This window comes from Erigeron canadensis, chromosome 3 (genome assembly GCF_010389155.1).
Source record: "Erigeron canadensis isolate Cc75 chromosome 3, C_canadensis_v1, whole genome shotgun sequence".
NCBI lineage: Eukaryota > Viridiplantae > Streptophyta > Magnoliopsida > Asterales > Asteraceae > Erigeron > Erigeron canadensis.
In genome coordinates, this window is record NC_057763.1 from 39,044,237 (window position 1) to 39,071,704 (window position 27,468).

The 27,468-nt window shown below is 34.3% G+C and overlaps 3 protein-coding genes across 6 annotated transcripts; 2 read left to right on the forward strand and 1 right to left on the reverse strand.

The window, feature by feature from the left end:
* The first annotated feature begins 759 nt into the window (after window positions 1–759).
* LOC122594250 (heat stress transcription factor A-2b-like) lies at window positions 760–4,046 on the forward strand. Of its 4 annotated transcripts, none has more exons than XM_043766721.1 (4): window positions 760–1,383; window positions 2,211–3,137; window positions 3,324–3,377; window positions 3,519–4,046. In XM_043766721.1, exons 1-2 carry the CDS (start codon window positions 1,072–1,074, stop codon window positions 2,859–2,861), a joined length of 963 nt encoding a protein of 320 aa, XP_043622656.1. In that variant the 5' UTR covers window positions 760–1,071; the 3' UTR covers window positions 2,862–3,137; window positions 3,324–3,377; window positions 3,519–4,046. The 4 variants fall into 4 exon arrangements, with proteins under 4 accessions (XP_043622656.1, XP_043622658.1, XP_043622657.1 ...); XM_043766723.1 differs by having other exon boundaries at window positions 2,211–3,096; XM_043766722.1 differs by having other exon boundaries at window positions 2,211–3,092.
* Window positions 4,047–11,879: 7,833 nt separating this feature from the next.
* LOC122592110 (serine/threonine-protein phosphatase BSL1-like) lies at window positions 11,880–17,479 on the forward strand. Its single transcript, XM_043764321.1, has 18 exons — window positions 11,880–11,887; window positions 11,939–12,033; window positions 12,156–12,255; window positions 12,385–12,454; window positions 12,554–12,655; window positions 12,828–12,909; window positions 13,005–13,172; window positions 13,266–13,446; window positions 13,641–13,797; window positions 13,876–14,046; window positions 14,393–14,631; window positions 14,774–14,858; window positions 14,947–15,045; window positions 15,130–15,329; window positions 15,740–15,815; window positions 16,300–16,435; window positions 16,518–16,654; window positions 17,145–17,479. Exons 1-18 carry the CDS (start codon window positions 11,880–11,882, stop codon window positions 17,226–17,228), a joined length of 2,190 nt encoding a protein of 729 aa, XP_043620256.1. The 3' UTR covers window positions 17,229–17,479.
* A 570-nt stretch (window positions 17,480–18,049) lies between these two features.
* Window positions 18,050–26,829, reverse strand: LOC122593348 (nodulin homeobox). Its single transcript, XM_043765741.1, has 19 exons — window positions 26,826–26,829; window positions 26,712–26,726; window positions 26,403–26,454; window positions 23,803–23,928; window positions 23,543–23,701; window positions 22,634–22,717; window positions 22,433–22,549; window positions 22,140–22,340; window positions 21,888–22,007; window positions 21,709–21,804; window positions 21,394–21,555; window positions 21,013–21,289; window positions 20,754–20,876; window positions 20,602–20,671; window positions 20,196–20,256; window positions 19,539–19,796; window positions 19,307–19,453; window positions 19,184–19,218; window positions 18,050–18,712 (listed from the first exon to the last, which is right to left on the reverse strand). The coding sequence occupies exons 3-19, from the start codon at window positions 26,442–26,444 to the stop codon at window positions 18,241–18,243; spliced, it is 2,550 nt and encodes an 849-aa protein (XP_043621676.1). The 5' UTR covers window positions 26,445–26,454; window positions 26,712–26,726; window positions 26,826–26,829; the 3' UTR covers window positions 18,050–18,240.
* Between the last annotated feature and the right edge of the window lie 639 nt (window positions 26,830–27,468).

Below are 27,468 nucleotides of genomic sequence, written 5' to 3' on the forward strand. Positions count from 1 at the left end.
TTACTCATAAAAACAAAATTATCCTTACTTGGTTATATTATATTATCTATACTATATTATAAAAAGAATAACCCTTTTTATTTTTGGTAATGTTGAAAATATGCCTTAAAATACTTTCATATACACTATCCTCTTAACATTAATGATTAAATTACACTGTCAGTCCTTTATCGTTTAAAATATGTCCATTAACCTTTCACATCAATTATATACACAACTCATCGTCGCTCCACCACTAACAGTCGTCCAACCATCACACCGTCGCCGTCACGACCACCGTCGCATAGCGCGGGTACCGTGCTAGTATATCTAAAGAAAATAAGATTTATTTTTTTTTTCAATTTATGACTTTTGTAAGATATTTTGGATATCTTTGGATTAAAAACCAATCGATATATTGGAAAGTTTTAGTAAATTGATGTGGATGTTGTAATTTGTTTTTGCTGGTTTCGTTTATAAAACTTGCAGTTTAAAAGAATACGAGTAAAACCCAACGAATTCTTTAGAAAAGTTGGAAAAAAAAAAAGAAGGTTCCATATATACAAGTTGCAAAGTCTCCAGAAACTTCCTTAAGTTCTTGAGGCAAAAACCATGGGCATGTTTAAAAGGAACTTTCCCAAAGCAGAAAGCCCAACACTACTGACCTATAGGTTTTCCTGCCAAACTGTCATTTCTTTCCTTCATTAATTTCCTTTCATGTCATCTAAACTCATCATAATTAAATCCCCAAATCTAGCTTAAATTTTCTACTTTTTTTTATGTCATACAATTTCTGTGTTTGACCTTTTTTCTCAACCATAAATCTTAGAAAAATAAAAATAAAAATTCCTCTCTTATTTTTCTTTCATTTCTTCCTGGGTTTACTTCAAAACTTGATAAACTGATTTCATAATCACTAAAAACCTATACCCATATAAAAAAAAATCAAATCTTTAGGTCTTAAATGATACAAATTTCATTTGGGTATTGTTGTTTACTCCAAGATTTGATGACCCCACTTGAAATTTGAATCTTTAAATCAAAAAGATTGTCACACGTATTTGAAAGTTGTTAAATTTTTAAGATTAGACCATGAATCCTTATTACCCAGATGTAAAAAAAGAGTACACACCATCTGTTTCAAGTAGGAGTGTACAAGAAAGGCAAGCTTTGATGGTAGAGATGCCACAGCCAATGGAAGGTTTACATGATGTTGGACCTCCACCTTTTTTGACAAAAATATATGATATGGTTGATGATCAAAGTATGGATCACATTGTTTGTTGGAAAAGAGGTGGTCAAAGCTTTGTTGTTTGGGATCCACATGCCTTTTCTACTAATCTACTTCCTAGATACTTCAAGCATAACAATTTCTCTAGTTTTGTAAGGCAGCTTAATACTTATGTAAGTTTTTTTTTTCTTTTTTCTATTAAGTTTAGCCATGGTTTTTATTTTCTATGAAAATATTTATTTATGCATTTGATGTCGATGGGAATCCAATTGTGGGACCGGCGCTAGGGTTCTCTCCATTACCCTTTAAATGTGTGTGAATCTTGAGGTGTACATATTGTGTTTTAGTGAAGTTTCTAATTGATTTTTACCGTTTACATAATGTTGGTTATAGTCTTGATGCAATTTAATCATTGAACTTGTTTAGTTTGGCTAACCTTAATACTACTAACTGTCATTTGGTTCACCTTTTTTTGGTGTTGGATATAGTATTTTTTTTTTTAACGGCCAACTAAACACTTTATAGCCTAAACTCCGTCCGGGGTAACCCGATGGCTAAAGACTACTGCCAGCTGGCCCAACCCAACCAGACGGAGCCAAGGCGGAAGACCCATCAATCCGCCCGCCTTTAGGCACCACAACGAATTAATGGTAAAACCCGGTGCTTGCTTAGACTTGAACTGGGTCTCCCCAAATTGCAGGATTCCCATGCCAATCCTTTTATGAAAGGGATTGGTTGGAAGAACAACCTTTTTTTGCTGTCCAATTGGTGAAAAATGAAAGTCAACCAGGGAAATTGTGGGATTTGGTATTCACTTTGACTTTTTTTTTTTTAAAGATATTAATTCACACATTTGGAGAATCTTTTAGTTCATGAGACAACACACATATTTTGAGGAAGAATGATGGAGTTTACTGATTTGTCACATTTATTACATGCACTTTAGATCCCCAATGTGGCTGGAACTTGTTAGTTTCAAGTTTTTGCTTTCTGAATGCAGGGTTTTAGAAAGATAGATCCTGATATATGGGAGTTTGCAAATGAAGGATTTGTAAGGGGGCAGAGGCACAATCTGAAGAATATTAGGCGAAGAAAGACATCTGCTCAGCCTCCGGTTCCACAACAAGCAATCACTCCATGCTTGGAGGTTGGAAAATTTGGAATAGATGGTGAAGTCAAACGTTTGAGACGTGACAAACAGATTCTTATGACAGAGTTAGTGAAGCTCAGACAGCAACAACAAAACACCCGAGCGCGCCTTCAAGCAATGGAGTTGAGACTTCAAGGAACAGAACAGAAGCAACAAAAGATGATGAGCTTTTTAGCAAAAGCAATGCAAAATCCCGATTTTGTTCAGAAGTTGGTTCGGCATGGGAAGAGTAAGGATCTTGAGGAGACCACCATCAATAAAAAGAGAAGGTTCATTGACTATGGTCAAGGGTCAATGCTGATTAAAGACGAACCTCAAGAATGGGAGGATCCTTCTGGTTTTGAAATGTCCGAGCTAGATGAACTTGCTTTAGAAATGCAAGGATTTGGGAGACCCAAAAGAGGTCAAGAAGTACCTAATGACCTTGATGAATTCGAATGTGAAGATAGAGAACTAGATGATGAATTCTGGGAAGAACTTTTCAGCAACAGTTCGGTATGACTGGATGCAAAGAAGGTCAATAAATGAAGTCAAAGATGTGAAATTTTTGGGGTTCATAGAGCCAGGCGGGCAGACATCGTTAATAGTTCATAAATGTGTCAATAATCACCTCCTTGATCTTAGCTTGTTTTTTAAAAATCGTTTTATTCTTGGTCTTTGTAGTTAGGTACATTGGATGATGATGAAGATATGAAGATCATGGACCAATACATGCTGATTACTATTGCTGATGTTGGTTGGTTGACTTTAATCTGATTTTTGTATAAAAAAAAATAAGTATGTACCTATTATATCACTTTGCACTTCAACTTAATTCAGTTTTCCTTGCCATTTACAGGATACAGATTCATGAAAAGCGATTTTCTCCCTCATGAAATTTAACCATTTTTTCAGTGTTTCCTATATAACTTTTAGTTAATTTCTAAATCTGATCCTTCCATATGACTCTATCTTGATTATCAGATTGGAAGCATTTTTCTGGCAAGATTCAAGTGCTTGTTCTGATATAAGTTCAAGGTTACGAGTATATATATATATTGTTCTTTCTTGAACTCCCTACATTATTAGAAATAAACAGTAACTGATACATATGATCATTTATATAGGAAACTATATGCTTCCTTAGTATAATTGATTGTTTGGAAATTATCAATGTAGATTCCCCTGAAGATACAATCTGAAGATTCTTTGGCTGCTATATGGAACCCAGCTAATCTGTAGTATATATAGTTTAGGTGGCTCTTGATGACTATCCTTAATCGTGTACACATTTTTGTTATCTGAAGTTTTAATTAGGGATAACAATGTGTGCATGGATAAGAAATCACGCTTAGGGGTCACACTAAATATATAAGGTCTGCTGGATCAGCTTATAAAAGTTCCTTTCAGTGATGTAGTCTGGATGAGGTTGACAAGTTAAATATTTTCTACCACCAGAAGTTATTAAGGGTTGTGATTTCAACAAGCTGCACAGCTTTTTTGGCTCGGTCAGTTACTGTGCGATAGAACGCTTTGATAAGCCTACTTATTGTGCAGGAAATACTCGGTGCTAATCTGGGTTGACCTGGAACATAAATTGACATAAGATAGATAACTTATCTTTATTTGTAGCCATATTGTTATAGATTTAAGAGTTGTCATTACAATGAGGTATATGTGGTTATGATTATTACATGGTTACATCAATCACCGACTTCTCTTTTTTTTTTCTTTTTTTTTTCATAAAAGGTTGACATTTTATTAGTCTGCAATTTGGAACCTTTTTTATTTTCAAAAGATGTGGTTCACATTTTCAGACATATATCATAAGGGTGACCACTTTTGTAATGTTGGGACATCATAAAATGTATGGAAGGGCTACTAATGCGTCACTTTCACTTGTTGCTATGCTTGTGAATATGTCAAGCTCATGTATGTGGTTAAATGCGACTCTATTTAAGGGGAAAGGCTCTTCTACACATGTTGTCTTTGCACTTTAACAAGTCATGGTGTGTGACTTTTACTACAAATATCTACTTGGAAAGTTAAAATGACTTTAGTTGGTAGAGAAATATAGCTGGCTATTCCTTCTTATCTTTTTTATTTTTATAGTTTTTTTTCCCCGCTAAACTTGTATATTTCTTTTTTCTGTTGTTTCACGCTTAACCCACAACTATGTACTTGACAGGATACCTTTAATACATTTAGAATACCGCTAACTCACAACTCAGTTGGTAAGTGTGATTTGGTCTAGGCAAGATTCTTAGTTTTATCGAATCAAATTGTTTCATTTTTAGTAAGGCAGCCATCAACCAACCATCGGAGATCATTAATCTATACTATATCACAAAAAAAAAAACACTTTATTTTGGGAAGTGTTAGATATTTTCACATAGCGCCTCTTAAAAATTTTCACATACACTACCCCCTTAATATTAATGATTAAATTACACTATCAATTTTTTATCTTTTAAAATATCTTCATTAACTCTTTATATCAAATATTTACACCAATCGCCGCCGCCTCCACCACCAAACAGTTGCCCCCACTGCCATACTGTTGCCGCCACCACCGCATTGCGCGGGTACCGTGATAGTAGATGCTAATCGTATCATTTAGACAGTTGGAAGTTTGGGCTTTATAACTGGCCCAATAAATAGCACTTCTGCAAACAGAAAACCCAACTGTTAATTTGTTATTGACAATTGTTTATTGTCATATTGATTTATGATAACTCTACTATGTAAAAAGTTATTATCTACCTATAAATATTTTTAATTTTAAGTTTATATAATATGAAAACCAAATACTAAAATAAAAAGGAAAAAAACAACATTTTGTTTTCTTAAGTGACAAAATGGGTCCACCAACTTATACAAGCTCATGATTAATTCGATGTTGTCCAACAAAGTTCATGACATGTTGTTATGTTCTATCTTGGTCGTTTGCTCTCAAACACAAGTATCTATATCTATATCTATATTTATATACATAATAAAACAGTAAGAATCCAAACTTGATAAAACTATCCACCTCAACTCAAAATTACCTTTAGAACTTGCCACATAGGATTTTTCCTATATGGCATCTTCAATTTAACTACGGACATAGATAAGATTCCTATTTGATTAAATTATCCTTAATTATGAATAATATATTAACTTACAAAATATCTTTAACTTCATTTACTTTACATAAGGACTTATTTTGCATACGGATGGATTACATATCACGTATACTTTTCTATTATTATTTAGGGAAATTTACATATATATTCCAATTTTAAGACATAATTACATATCTATCCAAAGCTTGCTTTAAAAGCATTGTATTAATGCATTAAAAACTTGCACTTTGTATGAATATGTAATTATGTTTCTTAAGTAGGATATATATGTAAATTTTTCGTATTATTTATTTAAACCCCAACATCATAAGAATGCAATTTATAATCTTAGGGGGAAATATATTATTTTGCTTTATCTCAAATAAAACCAACCCTATATAAACATTGTAGTTTTATAAGAACTTTGCTTTTATTTTAGTTTGTTAAAAAAATCTTCATATTTGTTTCACATATGTTCAAGTTTTAATCATATTCAATAATAGGTTCTTCATGCACCTTAAAATAAATTTTTTTGCACGATTGATTTGGAGAAGACACTAAATATATACCAAGTGTTATACCTTTCAACCATATGCTAAGCATTTGAATATATACTCGTATTATCAACTTTACTTTAAAAAATATTTGAAAACAACTCGTATTATGTGTCCAAAAGTTATACTCAGTAATATATTTTTGTGGAAAAGGTGGTTTATACTCGTATTATGTGTCCAAAAGTTAGCATATTGGCTTTAAGCCTGGGTTAAAACCATAACCTAGTAAATGCCATCAAATATTGAAATTGAAAAGAGCTATAATTTGTATAAATAGCTAGTTAATCAGTGTAGGTAGTAGATTGTGAGCAAAAGGATTTGGTTTTAGTTAGTGAATATATAGATGGCTAAACTTGATGCAAGTTTTGTGTTCTTCTTCCTTGTGGCTTCTATTATCATCGTAAACCTGTCATATGTAAGAATTATTTTTATTTGATTATTTCCTTAAAATATTTTAGAAATACTATTTAGATGGTTAAATGTTAATGTTATTTGTATCGATATATGAATATATCTTTGTAATTTAATTTAAATGGGCAAATAGTATTCACTAGCTAGTCATAAAAATACCACTAAAATATTTTTATTGACCTTTTTATCTTTTCACAAATTAGTCCTTCTAATCTAATGGTGTATGGTCAAAAGTTAATACAGTAGTTGACTTTCATTTATAGAATTATACTTGTAGAATACTACGAGCATAGTATCCGCGCGTTACGGTGAAATTTTATAACTACTTTTGTGGATGAACACATTGGTTACATAATGTGTCAAAAATATAAAATTATGAGATTCTGTCGATTGTTTTAAAACCATATAAAAAGATCAATTTTAATTGAATTAGAAGCGAAGATCGGTTTATTTTTGTGGGTTTAATTTTTTTTTTTTTTTGTGAGGATAATTTCGGTAGTTAGGAATATATAGGATGTGTAAAATATAAAGTAAACGTGAAGGATAGTATGGGAATGAAAAAAATGCTTAAACTTAATTTCAATACCCTTTATAAGGGTTTATAGATTATAGATAAGTCATCTATAACCATAATTACTTGGATTATTAGTACAACGTGTATGAGATGTTCACTTCCATTGTATCGTTATCTTTTCTTTGGATGTCTAAACGCTGTAAGTTTTTTAATTTTTCGTGGTCTACTTGGATTATTAGTCCAAGTCTTTTGTTGTAAATTGTGATCTTTCGGTTGCCGAAGGTTTCTCTTTATTAATAAATTTTGGCTGTTAAAAAAAAACCATAATTACTTCAATTTTGGACGGGGCTCCATACTTTTATTCACGAACGAGACTTGTGATAATGTAAAGTTTCACATATAAATCTGATCACTTAAATACTGACATCAATTAGCTAAATGTACATGTTTATTACTATGTTATCGTTTATTATTTCTCAAATTTTAAACTAATTAAACATAAGATTTTTCAAATTGTTTTCCATCAAATTCTTTCATAAATTTTTATAGGAAATACAGAGTAACTTTTAACAAAAAAAAAACCTTTAGAAAATAATAATATATACAACTAAAAATTGTCGATCTTTTTCGTATAGCGTCGTTTTTATAAAAACCTTCCCTCTTGTTTGTATCATAAACTTGATGCTATATAGTCATAATTTATTGGTATGCTAATTAACGAATTGTTTCAAATTCAATTAGGCTGGAGGTCAAGGATCGTTAAAGCCATCTCGTAAGTATGTTCATCCAAATTAAAGATTTTGATGAATTATATTGAATGTTTTTATAAGCTAGAATTAATTAATATATGTATTATACTGCGCGCAGAATGCCCACGCGCATGTGGAGTCAGGTGCTCGAAAACACACCATCGTGGGAATTGTATGGATACATGTATCAGTTGCTGTCGAGCATGCTTATGTGTTCCGTCGGGCTTTGTTGGACACAAAGATGAGTGCCCTTGCTATAGGGATCGCAAAACACATGATGGTAAACCTAAATGTCCATAGCCCGCCCGCCCGCCGGTAGTCATTGAGATATATATATATATATATATTCGGGTGATTGTAATTTTGATTTATATAGGCGATGTATCAAACGTGCACCATATATATACTTTTGTATTATTTTTTTTTGTGAAAATTTGAAACAAAATGTTTTAGAATTTGTGTGGTATGATCGACCGTACAAGAATATGAATATATCCCAAACATTATGAGAGATCATAAAAGGTACTCGTAATATTTATGATGATCTATATAAATAATGAAAAGATACTAAATTAACAAGTAAACATGTGTATTTTGGTGACATGGAAAAAGTCACAAACTTGGGCAATGATAGAAACCAAACATGATATAATTGATGAGTCACTCTATGTTAATGATTTTCAATATATAAATTGATGATTATTAAAATCCTACGAACTAACAACTTTCGTTGTTTTAAAATTTTGATGACGAAATTTTTATAAAATCAACGAAGAGATCACATAAGAAAAGAGTACAAAAACATAATCACAGTGTGTGATGGTTGTTGAGCCATTTGGGCCTGCATTCTAATCCAGCCAACTGGGCCCAAAACTACGATCCTTTGAGGAAACTAATTAACTGCCGTAATTATCAGTTTATCACCAATCACCATGAAGATTTGAGATTATCATCTTCTGCAAACTGATTTTTCCATTTGGCTCTTCAAATAAGGCCTTCACCTCTGGAAGAATACAGCAGTTTTGGGCTTTGAAATGTATCGCAAGGTGATCGTATGTAGCTTTTGCAATTTCCGTACGTCTTCCCTATATATTCCTTCAGGGCCAGAAATTGCAAGGACACAAACATCATCCTCACAACTTCCGTTTAAGATTGAAATCACTTCTTTTATCCGCGGTTTTATCCCAACGTCAGGGTGTATGAATCGTTTCGTCCATTTTATCACTTTTATAAACCTCCTTTTTATTTTTTGAAATTAAGATTTTTTCACTATTCTCATAATACCCCTTAGGCCTTAAGCATATTTTTATTTCTTCCTAAAATACCTCTATTTAAACATAAAACCATTGATACCCTCCTTTCCCATTCTCTCTAACCATAACACACTTTCATCGATCTTCTATCACCCTCCGCCATCGCCCTCCTTCTCCACCGCCTCCCTCAATCTCCACCACCTCCCTCAATCTCCACCGCCGCCCATCATCTCCACCACCACCCCAACGAGCGGACACCATCAACCTTATATACCGTATATAATAGGATCCATCAACCTTTTCATGGGTCCATAAGACTAATAGACTTTTGTTACCCCTCGACCTCCTATAAACTTAAAAGTAGTGATAGATCTACGACACTAATTATGCATCTATAACAATCACTGCTCTAGACAGTTGTATATTATGCATTAGTATACATGTATTGAACATGGTAATGAAATTGTTAATTTAATGGGCTACTACCATTTCTTGTCGTGTTTGATTGTAACAAAAGACCAAATTATCCAATAATAGAAAGAAGAGTTTAACCGTTGATTTTTATAAAACTAGATTGGTACCCGCACGTTGCAGCGGTCATATTATGTGGCGGCGGATATGGGGGTGGTGATGGCGGTGTTGTTGGTGATGGTCATGGCGGCTAGAAAGGAATAACGGAAGATATAGAGTATGGTGATGATGGATGGATGGATGGTGGTGGTGATGGACGTCCATGGTGTCCATGGTGGTTGGTGGTGATGATTTTTGTGATTCTAGCGACCACGGGTAAGAAAGAGATGTGGAAATCCAGCAGAGAGAGGGTGAAGTAAATATTTCATCTAACTATATTTTTGGTTTAGGGGATAAAATGTTTTAAGGGTAGTTACGGTAATTTAGGGCTACAATGTGTGGAAGTAGTGTAAATGTGGAGGGTAAGTTTGGTATTACAAAGGTAGAATGGTTGGGGAAAAAAAAGTCACTTTGCTTTATAATAGAGTAAAGATAAAGATAAAGATAAAGATAAAGAAAAATAAATAAGTTGTGGGATTTTTTAGAAGTTATAAGATTATATATGCAATTTAATTTTAGTTTTAATGGAATAAAAACAAAGTTTTCTTAAAAAAAATTGATAGAATCACATTCCTAATGGAATAGACCATTTCTTTTTATTCAGGTAAACAAATAAATATTTTTCGTTCCATTTATAATAATTATTATAAAAACAGGTTTTGCTAACTAGTTTGTAACATTATTTGTACTTCTTAATAAGCCCCAATAATAAATATTTCTGTTTTTGAAATACTTATTTTTTTTTTTGTAACTACCAAAATCTCTAATAAAGCAGACCGTATGCGGATAACATAATAGTAAAAATTTACATTTTATATATGCTCGTTAAATCAAAATCTAATATAATTATCATTTTTCAGTTTCTATGTACGTAGTTAGTTGGTTATGGGGAAATCTTTTATGTACCAAAAAAGCCATGCGAGACCCTTTTCTTCAAAATTCCCTTGTTTCTGATCTTATGTATCTACCATCAAATTCAATTGTAACACCATTTTCCAATCCCCAATCACATTACAACAACAATCCCATCTTTTTGTTTCCATTATTATTATTATTATTCAATATATATATATGATTTCCTGATCGACCAACTTTCTTGCCCAATTCCATTTACGTTTTGATTTCTGACTATATCATATAATACATACAGATATAGATATAATTCACTGGTTCAGGTGCCTAAACCCCACAACTGGACCCATAACTGGTTTCTGCTTTGACCCATTTATCAAAATCTCGTATCATTCATGCTTTGGTGGGTTTTTTTTTTCATAAAAAGTTTTGTAGCTGAACAATAGGGAGTAGTTATTCGTATAATAAAATTTTATTTTTAGTGGTTTTAATGGATTCTAAACAATGGTTACATCCTGCACCCACATATTTTCCTTTGGAGACATCTTGGGAAACAGACGATGATGCCCCTGGCCCTCGTTGTGGCCATACTCTAACCGCCGTGGCCCAAACCAAATCTCATGGACCCAGATTGATTTTATTCGGTGGAGCCACCGCCATTGAGGGTGGCGCCTCATCTGCTAACCCCGGCATTCGTAATCCATCTTTCCATTTTGAACTTATAGTAAATGCATGTGGTTCCTTTTGATTGGACTAATGTGAACATAGCAATGTACTTGGGTGGCTGTTCTGTTTTCTTGGTAATTTTCTTTGAAATGAGCTAGCTTTTTATTCAAGTGGACAAACAATTTGTATAAAAACTGGTTTAGTTTGGTGATTATATATCATTTGAAATGTATTTTATTTTGAGTGGCTGGACTTTTGTTACACTTTTTTTTGAAATGGGCTAACTTGGTTAAGTAATCACTAACCCGCCAACCTAATTACGTTGTTATTGTATGACATTGGCCCATTTCGTTAAGAAATGCAAAATGAGACTTTTATGTTTGATATTCAGGATTAGCTGGGGTGACTAATTCTCTTCATTCATATGATGTTCTTACCAAAAAATGGACCAGGTTACTTCAGTTTTACATTTCTTTTTATAATGTAACTTACTTAACTTGGTTGAAATTTGAATGTTGATTTGTGGAAACTTGCTCAGAATCCGGCCGGCTGGGGAAGCCCCTTCACCCAGGGCTGCTCATGCAGCCGCTGCTGTTGGAACCATGGTTGTGTTTCAGGTAATTAAGTAGTAAAACATTATGACAACTACAGCAACAATTATAAGATTGGATGGCTCTTATTTTGTTTTGTAGTTAATTGTAGTGATATATGACAAAGTTGATGCTGCTGTATTGCTAGGGCGGTATAGGTCCTGCTGGGCATTCCACCGACGATCTTTACGTGCTAGACTTGACTAATGACAAATACAAATGGCACCGGTGAGCTTCTTTAATGAAAGTTTGGACTTATATTTTTATGCTTGTAATGCTATTGTTTCCTTAGCTTGTTAGATAATGATTTGGTTTCTTCTTCTTTGACTGCAGGGTAGTTGTTCAAGGGCAGGGTCCTGGTCCTCGTTATGGTCATGTTCTGGACTTGGTCGCCCAACGATACCTTGTTACTTTTAGTGGCAATGATGGTGAGTGCATTAAGTTATCTTTATTTTGAACATGGATATAACTATCTTCACAATACTTGCAAATTTTGAATGTCACATTTCTTAATTGTTCATAAACATATAGTAGTATCTGTTTTCTTTAGGAAAGAAAGTGCTTTCAGATGCTTGGTCTTTAGATACTGCACAAAAACCGTATGTGTGGACGAAGCTCAATGCTGAAGGTGATAAACCTTCTGCTAGAATGTAAGTATGTATTTCAAGTGCAAGTATATTCATGGAACTTCTCAAGGACAATTTGAGTTTGATGAAGTTACAATATTTTTGTCTCTAACATTATATGCATTTTCACTTGTTTTGTTTTGCTCTCTGCAGGTATGCTACAGCTAGTGCACGCTCGGATGGTATGCTTTTGCTTTGTGGTGGAAGAGACACCTCGGGCATGGTACGTCCTAGTGTTTATGTGTATTCTTTAGCATGCACATGTACATGTCATCCACCCCTGTAGTTATTATAAAGATTGATTATATATATGCATCTAAAGCCTTTGGAAGATGCTTATGGACTGCTTATGCATAAAAATGGACAATGGGAATGGACTCTCACACCTGGAGTGTCACCATCAGCACGATACCAACATGCTGCAGTAAGTAACAGCTTCTCATGTGAGACAATAATTAAGTTGATGCAATTGTGTGAATCTTAAGCGGAACAAAAGAATTCTTCCATTCAGAATGTAAAAAATGATTGATAGATGGTGTTTTAGTTCATATTTGATTTTTGTGCTCTTGCTTAGAAAGTCATTGGCTTGTGATCAGGTGTTTGTTGGTGCCAGATTACATGTCACTGGAGGTGCTCTTAAGGGCGGGCGGGTGGTAGACGGTGAAGCAGCCGTTGCAGGTTAATATTGGTTGGTTTTGGATATTTGCAATATAAGTTGAGATTGATATAGTAAAGAAAATGTGAAGTGCTTGCAATGTGATTGCATATTACAGTTTTGGACACTGCTGCCGGAGTTTGGTTAGATAGAAATGGCTTGGTGACTTCTTCAAACGGTAGCAATAGTCAAACAGAAGATCCGTCTTTGGAGATCATGCGACGTTGTCGACATTCCATGTCATCCATTGGTTCTCGTTTATATGTATATGGTGGTCTTAGGGGAGGTAAGACCCATCGGGATACAAGCGGCACAGAACATTCTAGGGACCTCATCAGGACACGAACACTGATATCCTCATTCCTTTCATATGCTGCAGATGTGTTGCTAGATGATTTTCTTGTAGCAGAGAATTCACCTTTTCATACAGATGGCAATTATACTGGATCAACACCTGAAAGGGGTTCGAACATGACAACTCCCAGGACGAACGATTTGTGCCCATTTGATCCTATATCACATGATGACGTATCTGAAAGTTCTATATCCACTGACTCAAGGTTAGACTTGTTTTCCCTTCTGGTTTTATAACCGTGGTAGACCTACATGGAAGCCTGGTATACATGCATATCTTGAAAACATGTGTTTAGTCATAAATCATAAAAGCTTTTTTAGATAAAAGTTGTTATGTGCATTTGAATGTTTTGTAACCACTAGATCTTTAAATAATAAAATACAAGTTTATGTTTGCCAGCATGGACCAAGAATATACTCAGGGACAGACTGATGCTGCTAATTCTGTGTGGCAAACTGCACAAACTCATATGTCAACTCCAAAAGAAATGATGGGTGCATGGGCTAACTCAGAGGATAGTGATGTAGCACGAGATGTGCAACTTCACCCTAGAGCCGTATGTGTCTTATTATGGTTTATGTGGGGGGTTAACTTCTTACATAGGCTAAACGAGAATGCTGTTTATATGCTGCAGGTTGTAATTGCTAGAGAAGCCATAGGAAATCTGGGTGGGTTAGTAAGGCAGTTGTCCTTGGATCATTTCGAAAATGAGAGCAAACGTATGATGCCCTTTCATAATGAAATGTCATCATGCCCTGGGAAAAGGTTCATGAGGCAAAAGTCACCTCAAGGCTTGCATAAGAAGGTAAAAGTTAGAAACTGTGTTTCCGACATAAAAGGTTCCAAATTGGGTGGGTTGGGTAACAGGTCAAGATAGCAGGGACTGGTTAACCCGTAAATGCTTTTTTTATCTATTACGAAAAAAATGTCAGTGTATTAGTTATAATCTAAATAATTGAGTAAACTTTCTAAGAGGTTCTATACTTCAATTATAGACTTTGGACCAGTTGGCAGTTGCAGCACGTTTGATTCATTCGTTCTATTTCACATTTTTCTCTTTTCGCCAAATTTTGATATTTGATCCATTTGAGTAAAAGGTAGAAAAGGGAAAGTCGTATGATAAGTATCGACTATAATGCCTCCATTTTCAGGTGATTTCTACTTTGCTTCAGCCTCGAAACTGGAAACCCCCTGCTGACAGGAAGTTTTTCCTGGATGCTTATGAAGTGGGAGAGCTTTGTTATGCTGCTGAGCAGATCTTTATGAGTGAGCCTACAGTTCTTGATTTGAAAGCTCCAATCAAAGTGTTTGGTGATCTACATGGACAGTTTATTGATCTGATGCGGCTATTTGATGAATATGGATTCCCTTCCAGTGCTGGAGATATTACGTAAGCTCATACATGCTTCTGCGTATTTTATGGAACGGTTGCAGTTCACTTGGTTTTATTCTTCAAATACTTGATCTATCAACAAATGTTTCCCTGATTGTAATTCCAACATGAACTTTATAACATTTGCTCTACCTTTCAGATATATTGATTATTTATTCCTTGGAGATTATGTTGATAGAGGACAACATAGCTTGGAGACGATCACTTTGCTCCTCGCTCTTAAGGCAAGCTTCTACCTTATAGTCCCACTTACTAAACTATTCTAATAAGTTCTCATTAGCCCGAACTTATCATCCTTTGTACTGTATTCAGATTAATTATCCCGAGAATGTTCACTTAATACGGGGGAATCATGAGGCTGCTGATGTAAATGCACTTTTTGGTTTTCGTCTTGAATGCATTGAAAGAATGGTAAGTGTGGAAATTTTGGAGTTACACTCTGTGAAGGCTGCTAGAATCTGTAATTATGCTTGTGGTTTTGTATGACATATGCAGGGAGAGAATGACGGATTATGGGCATGGCAGAGGTTCAATGTGTTGTTTAACCATCTTCCACTCGCAGCACTTATTGAGCAGAAGATAATATGTATGCATGGTGGCATAGGAAGGTCAATTCATTCAGTTGAACAGATTGAGAATATAGAGCGACCCATAAACATGGATGGCGGATCTGTCGTCTTGATGGATTTACTTTGGTAAGATCATGCTTATATAAGTTCTGGGTTTCTTCCAAGTCATTCTGTTGCATAATGGAAGTACACAAATTAAAAGTATAGCTTTAAAGGAAAATTGTTATACAATAGTGGCCAATATTCAAAATACAAAGTTATGCTTAAAATACTGAAATTGCAGACCAAAGTTGATGGAATTCTCTTACTCCACATCATTTAGACCTAAGTAGAAGTTATATAAAAACATCAAAATCTTGAAAGTTGGAGGTGAAGCCCAACATGATAGAATTTTCTTCCATTGAGACCTTTTTGGGGTTCATCGTGTCGTCAGTTGTATCAAAAGTTTGACCATTTGAAGTTTGTCTTTCTTACACATTTGTCATGATCCTACTATCTGCCACTTTTCACATTCTTGATGCATCTTTTCTTAATAGGTCTGATCCCACAGAAAATGATAGCGTAGAAGGTTTGAGACCGAATGCAAGGGGACCTGGTCTTGTCACTTTCGGGGTATCTATTCATTTTTTTACATTAGATAGCTTAGTGTTATATTTACATAGCACATTTACAGATTAGAATTCGACAGAACATCGCACCTATGAATATCTCTCCCTTACAAGCTCAACAGTTATAAAAAAAAAATTGCCCAAAAAATTCCACCACAGTGAGTCATACCAAAGAGGTGGCAATTTCAACCCATTTAGCTAAAATTGAATTGATTGTGATTATATTTTCTCCAGTGGGTCAAATGGGTAGAAAATCAGTCAAAGTATTCAAAGACTTACAACCTCTAAATCAATTTATTCAAAGTTATGTTGTCTATAGTTATCTGTTATAATAATGTAGTCTATGTAGTTATTTTTGATATAACAAAATTATGACGATAAATTGTTGCCCTGTCAAGCAAACCCATGTTAACTTATAATAAGAAAATCTCCCACTTTGCCTCATTACCATCCTGTGATATACTATAATGAGCTGAAACTACTTGCAGCCTGATAGGGTTACAGATTTTTGTAAAAGAAACAAACTTCAACTGATTATAAGAGCACACGAATGCGTAATGGATGGTTTTGAGAGATTTGCTCAAGGACAGTTAATTACCCTTTTCTCTGCAACAAACTACTGCGGTAAACTTTGGCTTCTTGGGTTCTTACAACAGTTGTTTATGGCTAGCTGACTAGCTTATATGTGCTAATTGGCTTTATTCAGGGACTGCCAATAATGCTGGAGCTTTACTAGTTATTGGCAGAGGACTGGTGATTGTTCCAAAACTGATTCACCCATTGCCGCCACCACTTGAACCAGAACCATCTCCAGAACCTTTCCGAGAGCGCCATTGGATGCAGGTAATGCTGATTAAGGAACTTTATGTGTACTCCTGAAAAACTTTGGAAAACATCTATAGATGGTATCATAAATGGGTATTCTGGTATGGGTATAAACCAAAGTGAGGACTGACGATTGGTTGACCCAAAACACTTTCATTCTGTTTAATAAATAACTTATGTGCTAGAAAAGATATACCATTATTGATAAAACAACATAATATCTCTATTAACATGAAGTTATATGCATTTTGTAAATACTACTGGCGACAGCAGTTCCATTTTAGCTTAAAGTTTTAACTTTTACCCGTTTGATCCTTCAAATAAATACATAACATAATATCCATTTACAAAATGGGTTGAATTGCCACTTCTACAATTTCCTTCAAGACTTGAGCCTACATAAGCTAGTATGGCAGTGTTTTTTTTACTTCCTGGTGGAGTACTAGATCAAAATGCTTAGTAGCCTGCAGCAGGTTTGATTCATATGATCAGTAAGTGTTATTGCAGGGAACTTAATAATCAAAGACCACCTACTCCAACTCGAGGCCGACCCCAGCCTGATCATGATAGGAGCTCGCTAGCATATATCTGACTACATGGGTTCATATCTCTGACTTCAGTTGAACATCGAACAACAATTTTCTGCCAGAAGTTCAAAACAGACTACCGGTTACAGAAACAAATTACGAAGAGAAGCTATACACATCACATGATATAACGAAGTTTCATTTTCACTGTACAATGCAAGCAAGATGTTCACAACTATGCCAAAAATATTAAATAGTTTTGTGAATTCATTGCAAGAAACCTTATGTTATTATTGGTACTTCTCATTGATTTTCTAAGAATGCATCTATTATTTTATAGCAGATGAATAGTCCTGTTTGGATAATGAATATTCCAACTTCGTTAATTTTGAAAACGAGGTGCTAAAGAAGACTAGTTGGGTGGATTGGGTAGAGGGTACCGGCCTAAACAGGCAAGGTGGGATAAAGGTAAAAAAAAAAAAGAAAAAGAAAAAAATCTTTCGAGTTGATAGATTTACCATGTATGAAATATTATCACACACATTTTGGGTCACTTGGACAAAACCCTCTACACCCTGAAAATATTCATAGCCCAATTAATAGAAGAACATGAAACCATTCTTTTACCAACCTGTTTCAATTTCAATCAGGTTTTTAGAGCTTACTTTTGATTCTGTATATAAAAATATAACTCATATAAACTCATTTGCAAATAAACGGGTCAATAACTCAGTTCTTTGAATTAGCTTTATATAAATAAAATAGAGTTAAAAAGGAGACTATATTCTCAGGGACTGAAGAGCACAAGGCATAATTGAATTGAATTGGTAAAAATACTCTAAAAGCATTGTCAGCCTATACAACAGGAAGGGGGGGGGGGGGGGGGGGGGGGGGGGGGGGGGAACAGCCCTGCAAAGGCCTCTTACCTTAAAAAGGTTTCAAGGACATAACCCTTCGAATATGCAATTTCTACAAGGGATAGTTTTGGCGACTCGAACCTAAATCTAAGAGTTATAAAACTAAGTTATGTGTTGTGTTTTTGACCAACCAACTAGAGAGACATCACATGGTCTGGTGTCATCTAGACAGAACAAGTTTGGTGGAATCCCACAGCACCCTCTTTATACCATTAATCTGTTCAGCATGTCCAAATGAAGCACCAGTAGCATCACACGGGTGAGGAAGACTGGACCATTTGTCCACTTTAAGATAAGTAACATCCACAACACACAGACCCAATTCATCAAGGTTGGTTCCAGACCAAGTGCCGCTTGCTTGATGCACACAACCCTTACCAATCTCTTCTCCTTGCACATCTGTAAGCACTACGAATTGCCCTGGCTCGTGCTTTACAGAAGTACCAGCTTCTGGGTTTCTTTGAGTCACTTGGGTAGTAGATGGGGTCGGTTCAAAGCATTCATCAGCACTCTCGGGTTCAGTTCCTGAGCCACCTTGTTTCTCATTGAAAGCCACGTTGTCTCCCTTAGAAGGTGCAGGAACATCCTTAGCAGCAGCTGTACGGGCTAGTTTGGCTTTACGGTTATTCAACCTGTTGACAATAGAGAATAAGAAAAACACAGGGAACCTATCTGGCTATGTATGTGCATATATGCATTAAAATAGCTGGCAATTTCAATTTGGGGTTTTTATATCTCTAGTTTTCAAAGCATCAAACAACTTAAAATAGAGATACAGATACTAACTAAAGAAAAACAAAGTTGCAAATGTACATTTTTATTGTATAAAAGCTCCTATTTTTTTCCAACAACTTAATTAACTGTTGAAATATAATTTTGCATCATGTTTGACATCAATTTTAAATATAAAGTCCGGGTCAACCCAACCCAACCAAACCAGTTTGACCCAAATAGGCCATATAAAAATGATTAACTGGTTTAAAGTTTGAACCCTTAGTCAACCAGTCCAACCCACTCACTCATCTTGCCAAGATGTTAAAACAAAGAGACTTTGAAGCTATATGAACACTAGTGCGTCTGTGAAAAGAGACGGGCTTTCTTACCAATTCTTTAGTTGTGAGAAAGAAATTTCTGACCCCTGCATAATCAGATTAAGAACTATAACTATTACTTGAGTAAAATGTGCATCATGTTTCAGTAAGTTAAAAATTGCAATTCTTACATACATGAAGACTAATTTTTTCAGCCCATAACTGTACTGAGGCAGCTTTCCGCTGCATTTCAGGCTCATTCTGTAAAGCCTGTTCCAGCATTGTTATTTGCGTGTGATTCATTATGTTGCGCTTCCGTTTTCTCAACTGCTTTTCCTCACTCTGCACATATTCAAAACTCCAATGGCGTTGTTGGTGATTAAAAATTCAAAGTCTACATTTTCTTTAAAGGTTCAGATTTCTTTACCTGCTGCGTAGTGGTTAAATCCAATCCATTTGTTACACCATTCTGAGCATCTCCGTTAGTTTCAAGAACACCACCAGGAACAGTTTGAGCTACATCTGTCCTCTGGTCATGCATTGGCAAACCATTAGCTGGATCTTCATTTCCATTTAGATTTAATTGGTTAATCTCTTCTAAATGTGAATGGTCAGTAATGCCCTCGTTCTGATTACCACCTTTGCCGCTTGCATCTGGAGATTCTTGACCTCCACCATTAATCTCCTACACAATTAAGTTCAACATATTACAAATTACGGTCTGATTTGAATGTGTGGTTGGGTTGGGCAGCGAGGCAAAAAGGCTAACTTTTACTACCGGAACACTTTTTGTAGTACTTTTTTTTATAGAAAGTTGCTAATAATTTGTCTATTACATATGTTGCGTAAGTATACTATGAAAATGAATTTATAAGAAAGTGATTTGGTAGGTTGTATTTACAAAATTCACTTTAGACAAATTTCAAACGATTTTCTTTTTAGTTAATTGTTTTCAATTTACCCATTTAGCCTATTAGGGATCAAATATAACTGAAATCTACATGTCATAATCGTCACTTGTAACTTACAACCAATACATGCATACAAAGTAGCAACAATCAAATCCAAGGGATGGAAACTTTACCCTAGCGCGGTCAATACTGGTTTCCTGAGTAATTACTGGCTCTAACTGTGCAATGAACAACCTACACAAACGAGATACAAAACAGTTAGATATGAAGACAACAAGAAACATTTCATATTTCCAAATATGGCCATACCCTACAACATGCGGTTCGTATCAAAATTCAAGCAACCATTTCATACAGTAAGTATGTGTTATGGTAGCTTAGTTATTGACGATCTAAATACTAACTGCAAAACACTAAATAATGTGTCAGATAAATTAACCTAATAGAAACATGCTACTATTTAGTGCAAGTTAGTATGGCACCGTTATTGTCTGGGATGTAATAACCAAATAAATGCAACAGATATCCTAATGCCACAATATTAGAAATCTACAAGCCAAGGAAAAATCTGAAAGTTACCTAAACAATTGCACATCATCCTGATTAAGGAATCCAGGAATTAAAGATTCTGCATGAAGAAATAGGGCACCTGTATACATACAAAGCAATGTGTAATGTAAGCAAAAGCATGTGCTGTAATTAACTAAATGAGCAGTTAAAATGATCAATACGCAGGTTTTGGGTAACGATAGCTGCTCTTTCGGCTCTAGAATTATTTGGAACTCCATATGGTAAATTAGAAAGTTCCTTCTGAAAGCACTGCAGAAATGTGTTAAGAAAGAGATCCTTCTCCTCTGTGAATCAAAAGAAGTATTTTGATTAAGAACACACAATAGATGAACATGACAGAGAACAGGCTGCACATACACATTACACTAGATGAAAATGCTAAATATCCCATGCAGAAATAAAAATGTTTGGAGCGTTCACCTTTACATATATCAGGAATGAAACAAGTGAGATTTGCTACTACTTTGACGAGTAAAGACGTTCTTTGAAAGGCATAGGAAGTCCGAGCAACACGGCAGGCATTGAAAGTGGGTTCTGGAACATCTGATGATGGAAGCACGCCCAAAACCCATCCTGCTGCTGCCAATGAATCGTAATCCAGAGTAGCATCTTCTTCAGAAGGCCGAGATTCAGATGAACACCAACTAGACAAAAACTCCACATGTGGTTGCCAAAATATGGTGGTCAAAACTTCAGTCTGCATCAAAATAAATATACATTATAGTGTTAATTCAATAAATGAAATGTATTAAATTGCCAATCACGGAGAATCAAAACAAGTTGTACTTGTTAAAAACTCACAAAGTTCAGAGTGATGTAAGATCGAAAATTAGAATCATCGGAGAGAATGTCAGTCAAACGCATTGCATTAAGTTGAAGAAGTCCCCTTGGGTAGGTTTTATCCGAGAAAGCAGCCAGCCCGTTGAGATCTCCACGAAACATGGTCCTCAGCAAATTAAGTACCTGTTAGTTTTGTAGGTAAAACAGTAAACTCATAATGAACCTATTTTACAAAACTGGAAGGAATATATAAAAATACACTACAATAATGAGGTCAACCACGACACCATGTTGCTAAATAAAACAAACTTTAACTTCAAATAAACTGAAAGTAACCTGGGATATTGTAGACTTCGCTAAATTCAAAACGTTAGTAGTGCTGGCAACCACATCCAAGAAAGAGACGCTTTCCACTTCACAAAGATGCAGCAACTGCAAAAAGAGGAAGCATATCTATTGATGAAACCATTATCATTTAAATTCTGCATAAAACATGGTCAATAACTAAAGCTTACAATAGATAAAACTTTTGATTTCAGCCTAGAAACCACAGCCATAAGATAAGAATCTTCACAGAATGGCAATTTCATGATATCATGAGCCAACCATAGAATGCCACCTTCTTCACATAGATCCTGAAGGAACAAAAATTACACCCGAACTCCATGATATGGATATTCCAGCACAGCGAGAATCTAAAAGGAAATGCTTGTAACATGCTCATAATAGGTTTATATAAAGATGTACATGTCTAATTGATGGAAAACCTTATTCTTAACAAGGCGCTCCCGAAAGGACCTTTGTTGGCAAAGTGACTGAAGAAACTGTAGAGAAGCCTCGCAGTGTTGGCACAAATGATTGACGTCAGAAAGATCAGACTGCATAGTATATTGAGCTGACAGCTTCACTTGAAGAACTTGAATGTCTCTTTTAACAGCAACAAAAGCTCCATACACAAATCTATCAACCTGTCGTATATATAGAATAATTATTGAGCAATTTATTGCCTGAACTAGTGAACTGTAACTTAAAGATAAAAGATTATAGATGTTATGTATACCTTCGGGTGTGCAAGCAAAACAAGTGAAAGCTCATGCCATTGTGCAGAAACAAATGCTGTTAACAGATAAAGATTGCTGGCCAACAGTGCTGACTGCAGCAAAAATAGTTTACTATCCTGGTTTAACAAAATTACATCTCAGCACAGAACATTCGGATAAAGAAAGGGTAAGTATTATGTATATAATAGAACTCCATTAACCTGTCTAGTGCGACTAAGAACGTGTACTGTGAAAAATATCAAATCGAGCATTTGTTCAGATACTTTCACATCCTCGAGCAAAACCTACATTGTGGAAATACTTTATACATGAAAAATTAACTATATATAGCACCCGTGCAATGCGTGGTGGTTGATGGTTGAAATATAAATTTAAATTTTTGTAAAGTTCATACATGAATTGTAATTAGTATATGCAGCTAAGGGTGATGATGGCAGGCAGCTGGCTTCGCCGACAACCGGCGTTGGATTATCTATTAGATAGTTATATTTTAAATTGTGTTTTTATCTGTTGATAGAATATTTAAAGATATAAAAAAAAAAAATTGACCAAATTTACTATAATACCCTACTAAATTTTTTGGTCAAATTAAAAAGAATAATTCATTATTGATTGTACGAAATCTTTATCAGAATTATTCTTCTTCTTAAAAATTTTAAATTTTAAAATAGTCTTTAATGCTTTAAAGAAATAATATCTATATCTATAAATATATCTATATCTATATCTATACTACTTTATAATTGAGATGAAATGTGTCTTAGTTTTCAAAAACTTCAAGAACTTTCTATAACTGGAAAGTTTGACCTTTTTGAATAGATGACATGGGTTATTATAATTAGAAATGATGTCCATGGATTCAATATTGGTTTAACCATGCAATCAGTTTAGTAAAGTTTGATCTTTTTGACAAAACTCAAATACACGGTCAAAGGTTACTGATTGTAACTTATTTACCCAATAACATATAAAGTGCCTATAGCTGCATGTACTAACTTAAGTTAATAAACTGATTAATACAAAAACTTGAAACATTTCAATTATGAACTATCGCGCATTGCGCGGGTACTATATCTAGTAGATAAAATAAAAACAATAACTCCATATACCTGCTCAAGTTTAGAACTCCGGGGTGCAAGATCACACAAGGCATGCAACAATCTAACCCCACCTAACAAGTATCTGAAAAGCTCTTCATCTTGTTCGCATTGCACAAACCTGGCAACAAGGTTCCACGCCAAATATCTTGCTAGGTTTTCCACACCAATCTGAAACATCAAGGTTGTATCTCAATGACAAGAGACGATCAAAAAAGCAGTAAAGAAAACCTTATTGACAGATAAAATGATTTAATGCAAAAACCACCAACCTGTTTTGATGATCCATCACTGGAGGTCCATTGAATAGTATCATTGTCTGCATCCCTAATTAACCTGCTAAGCTCCAGAGAACTTAGCGTTTGTAACTCCTTGACCGGTGAAACCAAATCGATTGGCTGCACATTAAACCAATTGAAATATAAAAAGCTAATAAAATGAGTTATGTTAGCCAGAAGTGAGTGCATGTGTGGGAGCATGTGTACACAATAATAGAGGCAGTACCCTGTATGTGTGTGTACACACACATACTAGCATGTATTCGCGCAATGGGACAGGACTGGCCACCTCTTGGTTGGCAACGAATGATTCTGGTGTCTTGTTTTGCTTCATGACTTTTTTATTTTGGGGGTTTAATACTATTGATGGTTGTGTGTACTTTATTAGGTTGAAAGTATTACATAGTTTGGTAATATGAGAACTTGAGATTAATAGGTGTTTGAAAGATGAGTATTTGGGATAAAAAGTTATAGGGTGTTCGAAGGATAGGTTGTTGAGATTATAATATTATAAAAGTGTTTGAAAGATGAGTGATTGTGATAGATTGAGTAAGACATATTATACTAAGAAAACTTCTGGAGAGCCAGTAGGTTGAATGTATTATAAAGGAAAACATATATATAGGGTTAGTTTCCAGGGGACTTAGGTTAGTTCAAAGGTGTCAATTTTAGGCCATTGGATGATCTATTGATCCGATCAATGGACAAATAGGATGTGGTGGCATTATTGTAAATCACCCGAACTTCATTTGAATATATATTTTTGTGTTGAAGTGAGAAATCTTCATTTCAAGATTTCTTTAATCTTCAACTAAAGATTTCTTCAAATCTTCATTGTAAAGTACTTAGCTGAATTATTGTATCAAATAAATCTTCATAGATATTTCTAAGCTGAATTTGAATAAATCTCATTAGAAAAAGTCTTAAAAATGGTCGCGTCACTGAAGGTCGCATTATTTACGAAAATGTCACCGTGCAATCTCATTCTATTGATTTGATTACTAGATCATTCGATGGGCTTGAATCCCTCCCTCCCTCCCACCCATATATATACACACACACATAGATATATATACATGTACATATAAACATTTTCAAAAGTTCAAACATTTCCAAAATCAACGTCACATTACGAACTAAACAGATTTTTCACTAACTATTACATCAAACGTTAACGATTCTATCAGTTCTATACATCAAATAAACATTTTGGAAGTTCTCTTTTTATACAATAAAAGGTTGGTCAAAGTTCAATACCCTCCTATGTCATAACTCATAAGCCCAATCTAGAATAACACCATCAAGGTGTTGTGCACTTGATGCCCTATAATATGATTTCAGAAAAATCAACTACAGAAATCGAGTCTTGATTAAGTGACTTGTTTCCATTATTCTTTCATCTGAAAAATACTAAGAAGCTGTAAATAGTTAAAATTGTTCAATCACTACATTAGAATCTAGTTATGTTAAAAGACTTTATGAGAGCCAAAAAAAAAAATAGTATTGCTAACCGACCTTGTCTATCATCAGTAAAACCTTCAGGCAGGCTCAAACAAAGCTATATTACAGCTTCTTATTGATTAAAACAATTTTAAATGGGTAATAGTTCTATAGTCTGTACTCCAGCACAAAAAGGGGTGATCTCTCTTTGTTATTATCTCTAACATAAAGCCTTTTCCATCTGCTACCCTAATAAAAATGATATGTAACCATTCATTTTTCTCAGAATTTTCCAAATCTAAGTTAAATAAGAATGGGATAACTATCTCACCTTGGAATGCAACTCCCAAATACTAGCCGGTTAAATTTTGTTTAAATCTTAAGTAAGCCTACCCGGCTGCCCACCAACACATTCAACCATTAATCTGTTAATAAATCTTAAAACGTGAAGTTCATAGCTCATAACCAAGGTCATAAAGACCAGCATCAGGAGTATATCATATAATAGTATTTTAATCCTCCATAGGCGTTATATAGAATACACAACTTCATGCTTAGATGCTAATAAGAAAAATTCCGTCATGAAGTCACAAGAACCGAGAGCAGAATTACACTATAACTCGGGCTATGGCTTGGGTACCCTCAGCTGAGAAAGTGTAATTTTTATTCCAAAATAGTGCAATTCTTTGTTAATGCTTACGGGTATTGGGAAATTAGGTTGGGCGTCCTCTTAGTGATAAGCCTTTTTCCTTTTTTGTTTACCATATCTAATGAAATCGCATACTTTTTACAAATATATGAAATAAAAAACAAACAATTGGTGTACTATTTTAAAAAGTTATGCTATGGGTCACCATAATTCCTAATTTCGCCACTGCTTAAGACCACCATAGATTGTACCTAGTATCATCGAGCTGTATAACAGTGTAACTAAGCGTAACAAGCAACTAACTTTACTCTTACTATCTTAATCCTGATGTACATTAATAACACTATCTACCAACAAACCAACCGCAGAACACTAATGCGACAATAAACTATCACAAGATGAGCTATACGCCTATACAATCAACAAATCCAAATAATCAACAAAATCTGATAATCAACAACTCAATCAACAAAAATTAAATTCATAAAATCAACTTCATACTTACTTCCGGAATCCTGCATGGTTTATCCTCCCTCCCAGTCCTCATTTTTGCTTTCCTGAATCTCAACCGAAAAAAAAAAACTCAAATTCTAAAAAAATACATCACAAAACATATAATATAATATGCACATACATACATATATACATACAGAAATACAAGTAAATTAGGCTTCGCTACACGAATTAATAATAAAACCCTAGGTTTTAGCAACGGGAGCAAATTAGAAGTAAATAAGTGAAAGTATGCATAAATTGCTGTAAATAATAATAATAATAATAGAGAATGTTATAGGAAGAATTAAGAAATATTTACCTGCAATATATGCAGCTGGAGCGACAATTAAAGTTAAGGATTGTAAATTAATGAGAAAAATGATTAAATTTGAGGATTTTGTATGTATATGTTATACAGAAGATATCGGTATACCTATTATACGTGTATATATTATGTGTAGTGTTTATTGACTTCTCTTTTTGCAGGTGATTGTTAGAGAGAAATGATGGTGTGCAAGTATTTATGTGATAAATAGGGTGTGTTTTATGTGAAGAATGGAAAATGGAATTATGTGATAAATTAGTAACAAGATGTCATATTATGTTTAACAAAATGTGATAGGTGAATTGCAAAAATAAGTGGTGGAGGTTTTTAATTTTTAAATTTAAGATATTGTTTTTTTTTCTTTAATCTTGATGGTAAGTTAACTCCTAGTGTCCTATTAATATATATATATATATATAGTTATATACTAGTTAATCTGGGTTCAACCCGGACATTTTAATTAAAATTTTTAAATTATAAAATATATTAAAAAATATATATAATGTTTGTAATTAAAGCGTTATGACTTGATATAAATCTAATAACTCAACTAACACAATAACTATATAGTTAATAAATTACTAACACAATAATAAATTTTAAAATAAAAATGACTACTGCATTAATAAAAAAAGACAAATATTATCTAAGAGAGATTTTTTTTTTCTTTATATAAATGATTGACTTGATATAAATCTAATAATTCAACTAACACAATAACTGTATAGTTAATAAATCACTAACACAATAA

Excerpts from the sequence above, each read along its gene's own strand:
- LOC122594250 (XM_043766720.1), top strand. The coding sequence starts at position 1,072 with ATGAATCCTTATTACCCAGATGTAAAAAAAGAGTACACACCATCTGTT. Across the intron at positions 1,384-2,210 it reads TAAGGCAGCTTAATACTTAT|GGTTTTAGAAAGATAGATCC; the intron begins GTAAGTTTTTTT and ends TTCTGAATGCAG.
- LOC122592110 (XM_043764321.1), top strand. Across the intron at positions 13,798-13,875 it reads TGCAACTTCACCCTAGAGCC|GTTGTAATTGCTAGAGAAGC; the intron begins GTATGTGTCTTA and ends TATATGCTGCAG. Across the intron at positions 14,632-14,773 it reads TCCAGTGCTGGAGATATTAC|ATATATTGATTATTTATTCC; the intron begins GTAAGCTCATAC and ends TCTACCTTTCAG.
- LOC122593348 (XM_043765741.1), bottom strand. The coding sequence starts at position 26,444 with ATGAGGACTGGGAGGGAGGATAAACCATGCAGGATTCCGGAA. Across the intron at positions 21,805-21,887 it reads AATCAAAAGTTTTATCTATT|TTGCTGCATCTTTGTGAAGT; the intron begins GTAAGCTTTAGT and ends CTCTTTTTGCAG. Across the intron at positions 19,797-20,195 it reads CCAGTATTGACCGCGCTAGG|GAGATTAATGGTGGAGGTCA; the intron begins GTAAAGTTTCCA and ends TTAATTGTGTAG.